Raw genomic sequence first — 14936 nt, forward strand, 5'->3', positions numbered from 1 at the left:
TTTTATTCTTCAGGCTAGAAAGATGCTTTTCCAAAGAAAACTCAGCCAGCCACGGGGACCATCCTGAATAAAGTCCTTAAAGAAACCAGAATTATACATTATTATATACGGGGGTGTCTCAGGACAGCCATGACAATGTCTGTGTTTTAAAACTTCCTGTACTACGTGGCTGACTTGTACTCATTTGCCAATTTCAGGATAATTTCTTTAGTCTATCACTGCACATTAATTTCCCAGAAGTAACAGTTTATCCAACAACTGTATGCTGGAACTCACATCCTTATTGTGCCTTCAAGAGTACAGCTTTTTTTTCCCCCTCCTTCCCACACCCATTTTTCCTCTAAGTTCCAGTATTTTCCATTAATTTATTAGCTAAGTCACAAGCAGCCAAACCCAGCTTTAGAGGACATTCACTGACCAAGAAATGCTATTAAGCTTCCCCGTGGCCAAGATGAGTAAAAACACACTGGAAGCCTCTCTCTTCCTCGAGCTCTTCTACAGATGCATCTCATGACACTGGAAGGTCACAGATAACCCCGACTGCCCACCAGACAGCAAGCAGCATCCACAGATCTCCATTTCCAGAGGGGGTCTCATTGCCTTGATGTTAACAGTCACATTTTAATTGAAAATAAAGCACCACTAATCACACAAGCAACGGCTCAGTTTTGCTTCTAGCGCTGCACTCACATCACCAGCAGTGAAAGCTGGCAGGGTCCTTTCAACAAATGTAGAGAGCTGCAGCCTACTGGGCTGCACGCAAGGAGAAAAACCTCGGAACAAAACTAAATCCCCACACATCTGAACAGCACCTCTTCAGCTCTCTGATCCCTCTGGCACTTACCCCTCCAGCCTTAATAAGTTTGCGTCTGAATTCCTTGGTGGGGTTGTTGAAAGTCAGTTTCTCACAACGCAGGTGGTTCACTGGTGGATTTCCCTCCAAGTTTAAAAACAGGTCGTATGTGAAACAAACCTTTTTCGGCTCCTCCTAAAAACAAGACAGACTTTGGGAAAAAGGAAGACGTTTGGCAAGCACCCTGAGTCAGAGGATGCAGACAGTCACTCCAGAGAATCCCAAATAAACCACCGAATAAGTGCTGCATTCATCGTTTTGCATCATGAGATCAGAGCACTTTCCAAGGCTGGAAAATAAACAGCTTGCACCTCCAGCTTGAGCTAACATACCTCCCACCAGCAGCTCGGGCACTGCTTTTGCTGCAAAAGAAACTCACAGAGAAGGACAGCGACAGCAATCTGCTGTTTGAAGGCATTAAGTCGTTCTAAGAAAGCAACTTCACAACTTTTATCCGCTGCTCTGTTTTTAATCAAATGCAGCTCCTCCAGGAAGCAATTGAACTACAACTATCAATATGAAAAAAAACCATAACCCTTTATTTAGAACTTCTGAACTTGCAGGATCTCCGTGGCTACAGAGGAAAGATGAAACACAATGGCAAAAGGATGACTCATATGGTAAAACCCTACTCAGTATGCATATTGCAGGGGTTGAATGGGAGCCATCAGGGCCTTTTGAACTTTCCAAGGGCATTTCCACTGAGGCAATCCTGAGCTGTGTGCTGGGGATCCTCTGTGCCTCGCTGCTTCTGCTCCACCTGCTGCAGAAGCACAAACTGTGCATTGGCCGTACACAAACTGGAAATCCCTTCCCTCCCACTCCCCCAGTGGCGAATATTTCGTGCTGTTTCTGCACTGCAAAATATAAATATGCCATTTCCTGGCCTTACCCTGCATTCTGCACTTCAAGATGAAAACTCCACGGTGGCAGAATCGACTCTCCTGTTACAGTACATTCAGTATTTACATGAATGCATCCCATATGCCCCATTCAATGCGCAACATCAAGCAGCTGCACAGCAGTCTTTTCCACAATTCATATCCAGCAGCTTGATTTCCTGGTGTAGTTGCATTGTTGGATGGGAACAGATGCCGCAGGCTTCCAGCCCGAGCCATTAGATTTGCTGAAAATAGGTTGAAGCAACAAACAGCTTCAGACCACACTGATTCCTGCTGCTTGCTTACGGGATGCCAGCATCACTAAAAAAGCCACTGCTTGTACAAACTATTCTCCTAATAATGAAAAGTGCTGTTACCACACCTGGTTTACATCAAAGTCAGCGCTGTAAGCCCACCTGGGAGTTAAAGCCTCCCCAGACAGAGGAAGGCAGACATCTAAGCAGCCACACGCCATAAAAAAGTCTCAAATTAACAAATAAGAGCATGCTACTGACACAAGGGTCTGCAGAACATCTCCTGGGAAGGTCCCGAGGAACCCAGTCCCACCTGAAAGCATTCAGTGTCTGCTACAACATACGAATAGGAAGAAAACCCCCCTCGTCATTTTCTTCTTTGCTACAAAAACTGTCCTCATTAACCAAATCATTAGCGAGCTCGGCATGTGTGTGCCTATGCTGGAGTTAAAACAGCAGCTGTAAAGGGTCCCTCAAAGTCTAATAAACTTAAATGAAGGATGAACAGTAATCCAAATGTGGCCTAGGAATTGTTTCTAAAACGCTTTTCCTAGTTTACAACATGGAATCAATTGATCTGGGATGCATTAGCAAAAGCAGGCTTTGGTCAAAGGCCCTTATGGCACACAGAGCTCTGCTTTGTCATTTTGCCCCTCTGCTTTCAGAGCAGGAGAAAAAAAGGGAAGATTCACTTCCCCTTTGTCTCAGGTATTCCTTTTTTTTTTTTTTTTTGTCCCATACAGGCTCTCACAGAACCTCCCAAATATTTACCAGATCTCTGTGATGAGCTGTTTGGTTTGTTTTCCCCTTAGTTTAATTTTTTTGTAAAATTAAGACAGCTTTTAAACACTTCTTTCCCCAGCTCTCAGCTGATGACCCATCTGGGAACCAAGTCCCAGACAAATGCCACCACCATTAAAATATCCTTTGTATCAGCTCAGGACATCAGAAGACCTCATCCAAGTGAATAGTTGAGCTTACAGCACTCCTAAAAGGAGGAGTACAAAAGTCTCAAAGCTAAAAGCTGCAAATAAACACCCTTTACTGCCTTCACTGGCTGCTAATGATTACAGCTCACAGCACTCCAAAGCTTAACCCATCCGGTCTTCCCTAAAAGGTTTCCCTTCTAAACAACCATTAAGAGCAGGAGGTGTGGGGGGAAGAAAGAAAGAAGAAAGCCAATTGATCTGGACCTACATATCCTCTAACAGAAAGCCACACTTTGGAATCTTTCTGAATAAGATGTTGGGATTTACACATTCTCCAGGCAGTTTTCACACAGCAGCACCACTTATCTTCTCCTGACTGAGTAGCATCCATAGAGCAGAGACAAGCTTTGCTCTGAGAGGATTCCACCTTCCCATATTTGAGCCTTGCTGCTGCTGAGCAAAACCAAAGAGAGACACTTTCTGTGGGCATTTTCTTTCCCTCTGAGAAAAATCATAAGCCAGTTCACATCTACCCCTTAAACCTCAGCTGGGAGAGGTAAAGCAGACAGGTGTGCCATCGCATTAGGGCCCAGCCAGTGCCAAACTGCATGTGTGAGCTCTGCCTGCCCCACCACCGACCCCCAAACCTGAGCCTGTTACGCTTTGTTTTCACTACTCCCAGCTTCCTGCCTGCACTGACAGCTGCTGCAGTTCCGAACGGTGGAGTTGCTTTGGTTTTTCTTTTGAGTTCTGAAGCAATGGGTTAAAATTCTTCTGGCACTGTTAGTAAGAGCAGGAATTTTTCAAAGTCTTTTGTTAAAATTTCCTCGTCCTGTTTTTCAGGCAGGGTGTGCCCTTTGCCACTGAAAACAAATCGAAAGGATTTCACTGGTAGCGTGCACATACAGTTCATAAATCACTTTTAGAAAGCCATAAAACAAAATTATCTACAAAAATCTAGCACACCAAGGAAGCAGCCTCATGGTTATTCAATAACCATAACATCCAGCTGCACTTCCCTTCTGCACAGATCCAGCCCAACGGGGCCATTCAGCTGGACCTGGTTGCTAATGCCATACAAACCAGCCCTGCTTCCACTCCCACCCACCCAACCTCAGGACTGCCCTGCATCCTGCTGCAGACAGAGCACTGACAGTGAACAGGGCAATATGTACTTCTAAAGCAAGTTGCCTTATGGTACATCCTGCTCACACGGCGCCCCGACCTTTGCTGAGATTCTATAAGGTTTAGTAAAATAACTGAACAGCATTTTGCAGCAGCTTCTGTTCGAAGCTTTTAGCTTTCTTTGAATGTGAAGAAAAGGGGCTCTCTGCTCAAATAGAAGCATTCCATCATCTCTCACAAACCCACAATACGATGCTGGCTGCTGCTCGACAATGCTCCCTTGCCAGGCACTGCCTGCCACCTCTCCATCAGACACAGCACAGGTCTTTCAGCCAGGGCAGAGGGAAGGACAGGTATGGATAATGTGTATGGATTTAGGACAGAAACAAGCAAAAAAAGATTCACTGCTCAGCAGCACACTAAGCACTGCGGGTTTGGTGGGTCAGGTCATACAGAACAGACCTCAAAAATGTGAGCAACAAATGCTTGCACTTACGGCACAGACAACATCCAGTTTTATTCCACAACTTTCAGAACAGCAAGCAAACAGTGAGAGATGAAATGCACCCTTCTCAGACCTGCACAGATCCTGCCCAGGAACACAGCCATCTGTTGGGTAAAACAAATGCCCTGCATCAATACAGACCTTCCTGCACCTTCCTTAGGAGCAGTTCTCCAGCTAACACAGCTCATCCTTAGCTCCAGTTGCTCCTTGGTTTCACCCCTCCTGCCACACGTACCCACATACAGCGTTCTCACTGAGTTCCAACTTGAAAGACAGGATCATTAGTGCATGCATTCATGTAACACTTCTATAACTATTGCAGAAAGGGGCAAAACGTATTTATAAATAAAACGTTTTTATTTTGAACCTCACTGGAGGATTCAAACTGATTCCCCTGCCTTCTTCACATCCCTCCCTTTTCACTAATAGAAAAAGCCTACATCACATGTACTGCACTGGGCAAATACTGGAAGCCTTTTATCTCTTATAATGAAATTGGGAGGCAGTGTCTTAACACAACACCACGTCCACGCTGCATTAGGACAGCCTGCCTTACATCAGAATAACACGAAGGTACAGAACTGACCTACTTCATTAGGATGCAAAAATGTAACTGAAGCTGAAGTCATACCTGTACTGCTACAGCCTCCAGATTAAAGCCTGTGCCACTGCAAGACACGGATCTGGAGACAAGGATGCCAAGAAAGAAGAATCAGGACTGCTGAAACGGGGTGGGGAAGAGTATTAGAAAAACAGCACCACATTTGTTGTACCCAGTCTGTATTGACTCAAGCTCCAGAAGCCACTTGCAGCAGCCCTCGTTACAGGAAGGAACACAAAGGACTTAAAAATAGAAATAACACACTAACAGTTTCAGTCCCAAAGTTCCCAGATGATCCAGTATCATTAGTCAACAGCGTTTCCAGAAGCTTTATTATTTAACCTGCTGAGCTCCTGACATTTATTGTTCAGGTTCAGCTGCAGGGCTACAGCTGCCAGCAGCACCGAGTGGGACTGCAGAGCTCCCAGCATCGGCTCCTGGGCTCTCCAGAAGTCAGACACGAGCCCTCCACGTTTATAGCAATATTCAAAATACGTATATTCTGCTATTCAGAGGACACAGCTGAGAGAACACTTCATGAAGAACTAAATGACAGCACAGGACAAGTGCATGCCAACAAGGCAAAGGCATAACTGTGTTTATGTAGGACAAGAACTGGCTCTTGAGTATTTCTTAATGCTCTGTTGGCACTTCTGTGTCTGATGGGGAGGAATCACAAGCCCCGGTGGGACCAAGAGCACCACTGAGCTCCAAAGAACTCCGTGCAGGCACAGAAAGGTCCCTGCACAGAGGAGCTGGTGGGCAGCTTTATGCAGATGTGCCTAGAAAAATCCCTGATGAAATTCATTAAAAACACACTGAAGCCATTCTTCGTAAACTTGTTCCTTAGCAGTGAGCAGGCCCATTTTCATCAGCCAAAGCAAAGAGCACGTTGGCTCTGACAGCCACTATTTATCATCCCAGTAACAAATTAGAACAGAGAAAGGAAACTGCTAAGAAAGGAGGCTTCAACTGGGGAAAAAAGTTCCAGCCAACCATGGCAAAGATCAGCTTTCCAAGATTACTTCACTCCCACTTCAAATCCTTTTCCCTCTCACCTTTACAAAGCCAAACATGCATCGATAAACAAATCCCAAAGCCTTTACAGCTCGTTTCAACTGAGAGGATACACTTCAATCAACAAAAAGTGCTAGAATGTAGGGAGCATATGGCCACAAAGAGCCAACCCGCTCATCCAGAGCAGCCAGCTCCAAAACTGTCCTTTTATCCCATCCCCAAATTAATCCATAATATCCTGTGAAAAGACTGATTCAAGGATGAGTCCCAAACGCTGCAAAGTGCTGTCATCAATTCAGAACAATATATGCTCCCCACGTAACAGCTGATTCCCGCCAGTGTCAACAGGTTTACAGAGATCAGAGTGAACATATGGTCGTTAAGTAGTAAATACTTATTTATTTGGTGCTTGAATGTCACATTCTTCAATGAAGGAGAAAATAAGACTGCATTCTAAGCCTTCACCATTCATCCTTCTCTTCTGACCCACGTGTTTTAACTTCTATTCCATACCAGCCTTTGCATTTCTGTCTTTCACCTCTTACATTTCCTTGAGCCCCAAGCACTGGAAATAACCACAGAACTCTTCATATTTGGGACAGTCTCAGCACTGAACACCCGACAAGCCCAATTCTCCTCAGTGGGCAGCTTCTGAATTTCCAGCACCCATACGGACCAAACTTGGCCTCCAAATGGGCAGAGAAAACAACATTTGCTGATATAAAGATGGAAAAAATCACTGCTAAGCAATAAAAGCAAATTTTAAATGACTTCAGCATAGCTCACGTGTCTCAAGCTCACAGCTGAGCCTGGAAATAAGTCTCTGCTCAAATAAAGCACTGGAAGACTGCAGCTACCACGTTCTTCCTCAAACAGTGCTGACAGAACCCCTCCATTAGTCAATTAAACAACTTCGAGTGAAGAAGAATTTCTCCACAATACACACACCTTTGCTGTGTTTTTGATAAGCATTTCACAACTAACAGTTTTTCTACTTATTTCTTGTGCTTCTGAAGACTGAAATGCCAAAAGCCAGCCACCTTCTCCCAGATTAAATGCTACTTCCATTGTTTCCAACAAGGACAGAGGCTGCTCTTTCCCTTATGTATAAAAGCCATCACATCCCTGATGCTACAAAGAACAACTGTGAGGTGATGTGTTAACAGGAGCAGTGAGAAGTGATGATCCTGATGGGTGCAAAACCAAGTTATGCTCAAATAAGCTGCCAGTCCTGTGTTCTGTGAGGAGCATATAAGGAATGGAGAGAAAGAAAGCATACAGATGGAGACAATGCAAACAAGGGCACCTACAAAGAGATACAGGAGAGGCAGAAATAAGAGAGGAGGATCTGAGAAGTGAAAGAAAGCCACAGGAGATAGGCATGAGAACAGACTGGGTGAAGAAAGGAAGAGAAAAAAAAAGGCAGAACAAAACATCTCACCCATAGCAATGGGTAGAAGCAATTAGCATAGGGAAGCTCAGACGTTTTGGTCAGGAATGTAAAGGCAGATTTTGAACCTGAACTGAGCCAAAGTCAAACACAGAGAGGGAAAGAGTTTCCTGATTGCCAACCAAAACCTCAGAGATGCCAACACATGTCAAACTGCTTCTAAGCTTTCCAGGTGAGGGCATTTTTTGGCGTTCTTTTTTGTTTGCTTTTTGGTTTTGTGCATTCAGGTCAGTTCTCAGTGCTTAGCAAAAGAGCTGTTCTACCAACAGTTTTTGTCCCCTATCCTTGAACTGCCCCATCCTTGAGGCCTACCCCACTCACCCAAAACCAAGCTGTAAGCAAAGAATTCTTGTCCCAGTTCCTCAATCTCATTATTTGGCACATTACTAACTCGGGCTGAAAGTAAGGCAAATCAATGTGGCAAGTAGGAAAAAAAAAAAAAAAACAACTCTAAAATGCTGATGATTCAAAAACAATACCACCAGGAGAACAGTGTGCTCAGTTAGGGTAAGAAGGGAAAAACAGCCACGTTTGTGGGAGGTACAGTGGAAAAGATGCTGAAGCTAAATAGAATTAGGTCATAATAAATGGTTCTCTGCACAGCCAACCTGGGGGTCATGTGCTTAGTGTTGAAGGGGTGGGGAGGAGAGCACACAGTTCTGGGAGGAAGCTTCAAGCTTTAACGTTTCACTTATCTAAGTTCCCTCCCAGGAATAATAAGCAGAACGTTTTCCCTCCCTCCCCCCCCCTTTTTTTTTTTTTGAAGTAGTAATCAAAACCAGAAAGATTCTGTATCCCTGCTTAACAAAACAATTCAACTGAAACTGAGTTAATACAAATGCAAGTGTCCAAATCTCTGTTTTCATAACCTTCTTCAAGTCATGTAGCACGTGACCTCTGTGGTAAGACTTAAAGCAAGTAATAAATCCCAAATTTTAACACTCATTTGTTGGCAGTGCATCTTAAGATTTAAACCGTTTTGTGTTTTCTTTTTTGGAAGAGCACTGGATCAAAATGACAGCATTTTTAACACAGCTTTAAATACCTGTTCCACAAATGCAAGACTTTGACTCAGGCCCATGTAAATTTTATACCTATACAGCTATTAAAATAAACCTGCAAAAAATTAATTAATTTACTGCCAGCCAACACAGCGATTCCAAACACTTAAGAGTCAGTGTTTTACACTGATTTACTTACACATTTGCAAAACATACTTTAAATGGGTTTAATGTTATCCACGGTAGAGAAGGCTGCCACAAGTGGCACAATATCTGTGCAGAATCTCCAGGGCCATCACGCTGTCCTGATATCACCTTTCTATACAATCCCATTTCTGCCAAAAGCTTTCTTTTGAAGTCTGGCAGGAGGTTCCAACTCCCAGTTAAATTCTATTTATTAGAGTAATAAAAAACACACACATAAAACAGTCACATAATTTAGAGTCTTTCTGTCAGGCAGTTTCAGTCTCTGGCACAGCTCAAAACAATTACAAGACCAGAAATCAGATTCTACCTTATTTCTGAAGTACACTTCAATGGGCATAATGAAGCCTGCGTAGCCAGACTCCTCCACTTTGTACGGGGGCTCCTTGCACACTGAAAAGAGAATACACAAACGTTAACTTGGAATACAATGCCTCTTAATCTGAGCCAAAAACAAGTTGTAAGATGAGAAATGTGGCTCTGACAACTGATGGCTTCGTTAAAACGGTGATCTTTGTGGAGAAAAAAACACCACCACAATGAGATGGTGCCCAAGGGCTCAGTGAAGAGCATGAAAATCTGTGATTAGCTCCCCCCATAGAAAGGAAATATAAAACACACTGTGCCAGAGACTCAGTAAGGCTCTTCCCCCCTCCCCTTTGCCGTGATACAATTACATCCCTATGCTGCTCCATTAGAGCCATCGGGAAAAAAGTGCAATGCTTCAAAAGGTGGGAATCTGAACAGCACAGAAAGGAAAATTTACTTTGATGCCAACATTTATTCCTCAAGACAGGATAACGTGCAACCAGGGTTGTTGGTTCTTCCCTTTGGAGTGCTCTCCTGCCATGCTTAATCTTCATAATTACGTAATAGCCACACTACGAGCTGCTCATCCAAGCCCTGGAACAAACCTGAAGGGCACACAAACACTGCTGTGTATTTCATGTGTGTGGAAACGGAGGGAGGTGAAACAGTTTGCTGCTGCCTGCTGCAGGAATACAGATTGCAAAAGCTAATCACTTTAAGAAATTAATCTACGTGCTTCCTGCTCCTCGTTCCACTACCTGTTGTGTTTTCATGTTACTAAATCCTCCCTATCACCTCCTGCTGTATTTCTGCTTAGTGAGAGGCAGCTCAAAGGCTTCTAGGATCACTTGGCCACGGCACAGCTATACATAGCAACTGCCAACAGAAACATGAGACCGACACAGAAATGCTCCCTCTCAGGAACCGGATGCACTTGCACACAATTCATGCACTACAATACATGTAAATCAAGTCAATAAAGTAATTAGGGGAGTTTGGTGCAAGTCTTCTGACTTTCTCTAAAGAACTGCAAGCAGTGCGATTAGGAAACAGTAGCTCAAACCTAAAAAGCACAGCAATTTTCTTGTAGCATAGATACATTATTCCCAGCTCTAAGAACCATCATAAAGGTGCCAGTAAGCAGTTCTGAAAATTCAACTGCAGGGAAAAAAGAACCTATCTAAAAATACTCAACGTCCCTAGAACCACTTGAATTTTTGCATAGAAACCCTACCACTTGTGGAAAAAAAGCACAAAATCCAAACACAGTGTCAGCATGGAATCAGGAATCTTAAGGCGATTTGCCAAGCAGCCTTTGTTCCTTTTCCACCCCATCCTAAGAAATTAAACTTGACACAGAAGCAACCTGCCCATAGCACAAGCCCACCCTCACCACTAGATTTTGCTTCAAGTAAGGGAGAGCCAACAGAAGAAACCTCTCTAAGCTACGTAAGCAAGCTTAAGAAAGCACTTAAAACCTAAGAGAAGAGAAAAACTCTCTTTAAAGGTAGATGACATGGCAACCCACTGAGCAAAGACAATGTGCTATCCCAGTACAGTTGTTTGTAATAATGTAATTACACTGGATGACAAGAACTGTAGCACAGCAGATTGTAATTTCTGTTCTACAAATTAGCTCCCAGCTCAGTATTGCACTGCCTTATCATACATCAGTTTTACTACGTCAGTTTGAAGGAGATATTATTAACATCCACACTAAATTCACATCCCTGGGAGCTGAAAACCTCGGAGTTGCTTTCTGTTGTGGACTCTCACAAATCTACAGTGCAGGAGGCAGCCCCAACACATCCTGCATGACCAGCACTCTTCCAAAAAAGTATCTCAGAGAATGTGCATTACAAAGTAATTTATAGCAGTACTGCTAAGCAGTCAGCACTCCTGGTAACACTACATAATAACAGCATGCAGTTACACAATCTCAAATAGATCTAAGGCCCGGCTGCTGCCAAGAAGGGCAATTCCTGCTCTTCCACCACGCATTCCAGCTGCCCCACGACAATAAGGTTCATGTTGCTGCACTCTCAGAGCAAAAAACCGATCCAGCAGAAAATAGCACTGCAATTTTGGTAGTGTTATTCTGTTGTGTAGCTTCCCCAACCTTGCTGACTGCACCAGAACTTTCAGTAATGTATTTTCTGTATATCCTGAGCTGGAGAGGATCCACAGGCAAACCCAACCCCTGGCTCCACACAGGACCAACCCAAATCCATACCCTATGACTGACACAGTGCTGCCCAAACACTACCCAGGCTCTGGCAGCTTGGGGCCATGCCCACTGCCCCTGGGCAGCCTGTTCCATCCCCACCATCCGCTGGTGCAGAACCTTTCCCTAACCCCCACCTGAAACCCCTCCCACCCAACACAGCTCCATGCCGTTCCCTCATGCCCTGTTGCTGTCACAGAGATCAGTGCTTCCCCTCCACTCCGTGCTCTGGGCTGAACAAACCAAGGGACCAGAACAGAAGTCTCCCTGCTGCAGCACATACACCCGTCCCCTATCTGAGGGCCTCTCACCCATCACACACTTCCAGCTTTTGTTGGCTGACACTAACAAACCAAACCCGCCTTTCCCATTTGGTAACACGAATCACCTACTGCTGTCACATACTGCTGCAGAGAAAGCACCTCACCTCCAAACCTTCCATCAGAAGAAAGGTCTCATTCTTTCTCTCTCGTCTTCCACAAACAAAGATGGTTAAGGTGAAGTTAAGTGCAAGGAAGACATATTTTGTTCCTCTTCAAGAGGAGATTTTACAGAAATATGACAGTACAAGACAGTCTAAACTGCACAGTGCTATTTCACACCTAAAATCCCATCTTCAAAACGTGACTCACCTCGCTTGGGTTTCGGGAAGCTCTCATGCAGCCTGAAGACCACCTTCTCCACAAAGTGCTGGATGTCACACTGCTCCGGGCCGCGCACAAACACCATCCAGTCATGGGTGAACCCCTCAGTTGTGGGCTTCTTCCGCAGCTGGGCTCGGTGCCCCAGCTCCAATTTGACTTGAACCGTGCACTGTTTGAGGACAGAGGTCAGAACGTAAGCAAACCACACATCAGAGCTGAGCCCCACAGCCTGAAGATGTTGGATAACAACTGCACAACAGCCTCCACAGAGAGATTAGTCTCGTTCTGAGAACTACAGTTATCAACCAGAAAAGGTTTTAAAAAAAATAGCTCCAAGCATCTCTTCATACCTATTTTTTTTTCCTAATATTAGCATTGCAGAGAAAAGGGCTTTAGAGGAGGGGTAGGTTTATCTGCCTCACTTATCAACTAAAGTGTCAGCAAAGTCCTCACTGCAGAATTGCATTTATTTCTAGAAAGTCAGAGATAGAAATTGATGTTCACAGCACTAACAAAACTGAAATGGGAAAAATCAGATCGTGAATTGGTGCCTGATGGTATTTTCAAGACTCTGGAATTCACTGGAACACAGCTATGATCCTCCATTCTCTTAAATACATTGTATTAACTGACTTCCAAAGACAAAGTCAACATGTACCATGCCTGCACAATATCCAGTACTAAAATGACTTAATTCTGATGTGTAGTCCTGAATTCTAATCATAGAATAACAGAGATGTATTCTGTACACAAAGTAAAATAAAATAAAATAAAATCTCCTTAAATGTCCTAAAAAAAAACATTTCTATGTTGTAAAGATCCACATCTTCCTGCAGACTTCGTGGTCAGAAGAAAGGAAATGAATTAAAAAGATATAACAGGGAAAAGCCAATACAATTCAGACACAAGTTAAGGGAAGCACATCTTAGGGCACGACTGCTTGGAATGGAATCACAGCCAGGGTAACTGACTACTTATTAGGCTAATTTTGTGTGTACGTTATCCAAACTAGAGCAGCAGCACAGCCATCTCAAATTAACAACTGGAAGTGTATGAAAAATAAGTGGGCTGCTTTTCAGTCCTTATGCCATTCTTCACCTAAGACTTGAAAATAAATGCATTGCCCTGTCAGCTCTCAATGAGGAAAGGCAACCAAATTTGTCATTACAAGCAAACACAGACCCAACCTGAGGGCATGATGTTAAACGTTGAGCAGCAAAAAGGAAAAGCTTCCCGAACTCTAGACAAACGCTCAGCAAAAGTATTATCCACATTTTCCTATTGAGGAACTGCAGCAGAAAACAGAACTATGATAAGTGCTCAAAAACCATTTTGTGTGTCCAACCCAACCTGACATTTTATCAGAAAGTAATTTTCAGAGCATCATTAATACTTTCTGAAAAAGCCTTTCAGTCACTTCATCTCAGTGTTTTCTTTCTCTTTGTAAAAAGATCACACGGGAAGCCTACAGAGCACCGGGCATCAAAGCTCCATCTCCCAAATCACAGTTCAGTTCTAATTTCAACTATAAACCTTAACACAGTCTTTCAGGCAATTATCCTCACAGTAAAACAGCTTCGGCTGCCATCAATCCAAAGACTCAGAGGCAAACTCATGTAATTAATTGCTTCACCTGCTTTACTAACACATTCCTTTAGATTGCTGTCTTCTGCAAGCTCTCCTGGCAAGCCATTTTCCTCTTTTGTGCTTTAGGGCTTATCTACGCTGGCTCCATCTCACTCCCGCGCTAAAATGATGCTGCATGGCTGTCTGCTCCTCGGTGTCACGTTAAGGAATGAGATGAAGGCAAGGTGCTTCACTCAATCCACGGTGATCTTTCTCGTAGTGGATGAACACTATATGGAGAGGTGGCCTAAAGCTCAGGCCCACTGGGGAGGGTGCCTATAGGCATGCCCCCTACCTGGGGCACATCGCATTGTTCGGGCACCAAGTGATCTACTCTGTTTTGCAGCTTCACCTTATCGAATCTGTAATTCCCCTTTAAATTCTGTGACTCCTGCCAGTTCCTACCCCTCTCCAGCACAGTGCAAATGGCTGTCACGCCACACTATTTGCCTTCCTAGCTGAAACGGCTGAGAAATTTTAGCTGAGAAACAGATGGGACTATGTGGAAGAGAACAAAATTAAACATGAAAGAACTGCTTAGCAGAGAGTGAAAGTTGTACTCGCGATACTCATCGCATATCGGTTCAATTAACAACCCTTCTGAATTAAGCCAGAAGTTGAAACACATTTGAAAATAACCTCCCATAACAAACACCCGAAGTCCCTCTGATAAAACAGTGCATTTCTTTTTTTCTCCCCCCAAGCATGTCTCTCGACAAAGGAAAACCAGGATCCCATTCAAACGATTTGTAATAATACAAAAGGAGTCTGCTTTTCAACTTAATAAACGCTCCGTAGCGCGCTCTGGTATTTGTTTGATGCGCTAATTGCCTGAAAGCCATGACCAGGCTCCATCCGGCCTCCTCGGGGTTATTATTCGCAGTATAGCGGGCCCTACCTCGGGCCGGGCCGACCTGCCTGCAGCCTCGCACACAAAAGGCCTTTGCAGGGCGCCCAGGTGAACTTCTAGCCCCCACTCCTCCCGCTGAGGCCCTGTAGAGCTACTGGGGCGGCGGGAACCCCCCTCTCAAATGCCTTCACGGCAGTAGGAAGGGGTGGGGGGAGCAGGGCCGGCACACCCCCCCCAGTGAGCCCGGGCAGGAATGTGCGGGAAGCGCGGCTGCCACCCCCCGCCGAGGGCGAGGCTGCGGCGCGGCCGCCCAGGAAGGGGCGAGAGCTCGGCCCCCCCCCCACCCACAAAAGACGATGGAGGAGAAATGGGGGAGCCAGCCGGGGGAGGGGGGGATCTCAGTCCCTCCTCGTTAAAGGGGCCCCGCCCCCCTATTCTATTGGGGGAGGGGGGTCGAGCTATG

At 44.7% G+C, this 14936-nt stretch overlaps 1 protein-coding gene across 1 annotated transcript; it reads right to left on the minus strand.

Moving 5' to 3' along the window:
- Positions 1-745: 745 nt before the first annotated feature.
- Positions 746-13934, minus strand: LOC104914684 (protein ENL-like). The gene is made up of 4 exons (XM_019609956.1): positions 13919-13934; positions 11986-12258; positions 9131-9213; positions 746-988 (listed from the first exon to the last, which is right to left on the minus strand). Exons 1-4 carry the CDS (start codon positions 13932-13934, stop codon positions 746-748), a joined length of 615 nt encoding a protein of 204 aa, XP_019465501.1.
- Between the last annotated feature and the right edge of the window lie 1002 nt (positions 13935-14936).

Source organism: Meleagris gallopavo, chromosome 30, assembly GCF_000146605.3.
Source record: "Meleagris gallopavo isolate NT-WF06-2002-E0010 breed Aviagen turkey brand Nicholas breeding stock chromosome 30, Turkey_5.1, whole genome shotgun sequence".
NCBI classification, from domain to species: domain Eukaryota; kingdom Metazoa; phylum Chordata; class Aves; order Galliformes; family Phasianidae; genus Meleagris; species Meleagris gallopavo.

Excerpts from the sequence above, each read along its gene's own strand:
- LOC104914684 (XM_019609956.1), bottom strand. Across the intron at positions 9,214-11,985 it reads CTTCCCGAAACCCAAGCGAG|TGTGCAAGGAGCCCCCGTAC; the intron begins GTGAGTCACGTT and ends TTCTCTTTTCAG. Across the intron at positions 989-9,130 it reads AAGTGTACTTCAGAAATAAG|GAGGAGCCGAAAAAGGTTTG; the intron begins GTAGAATCTGAT and ends TCTTGTTTTTAG.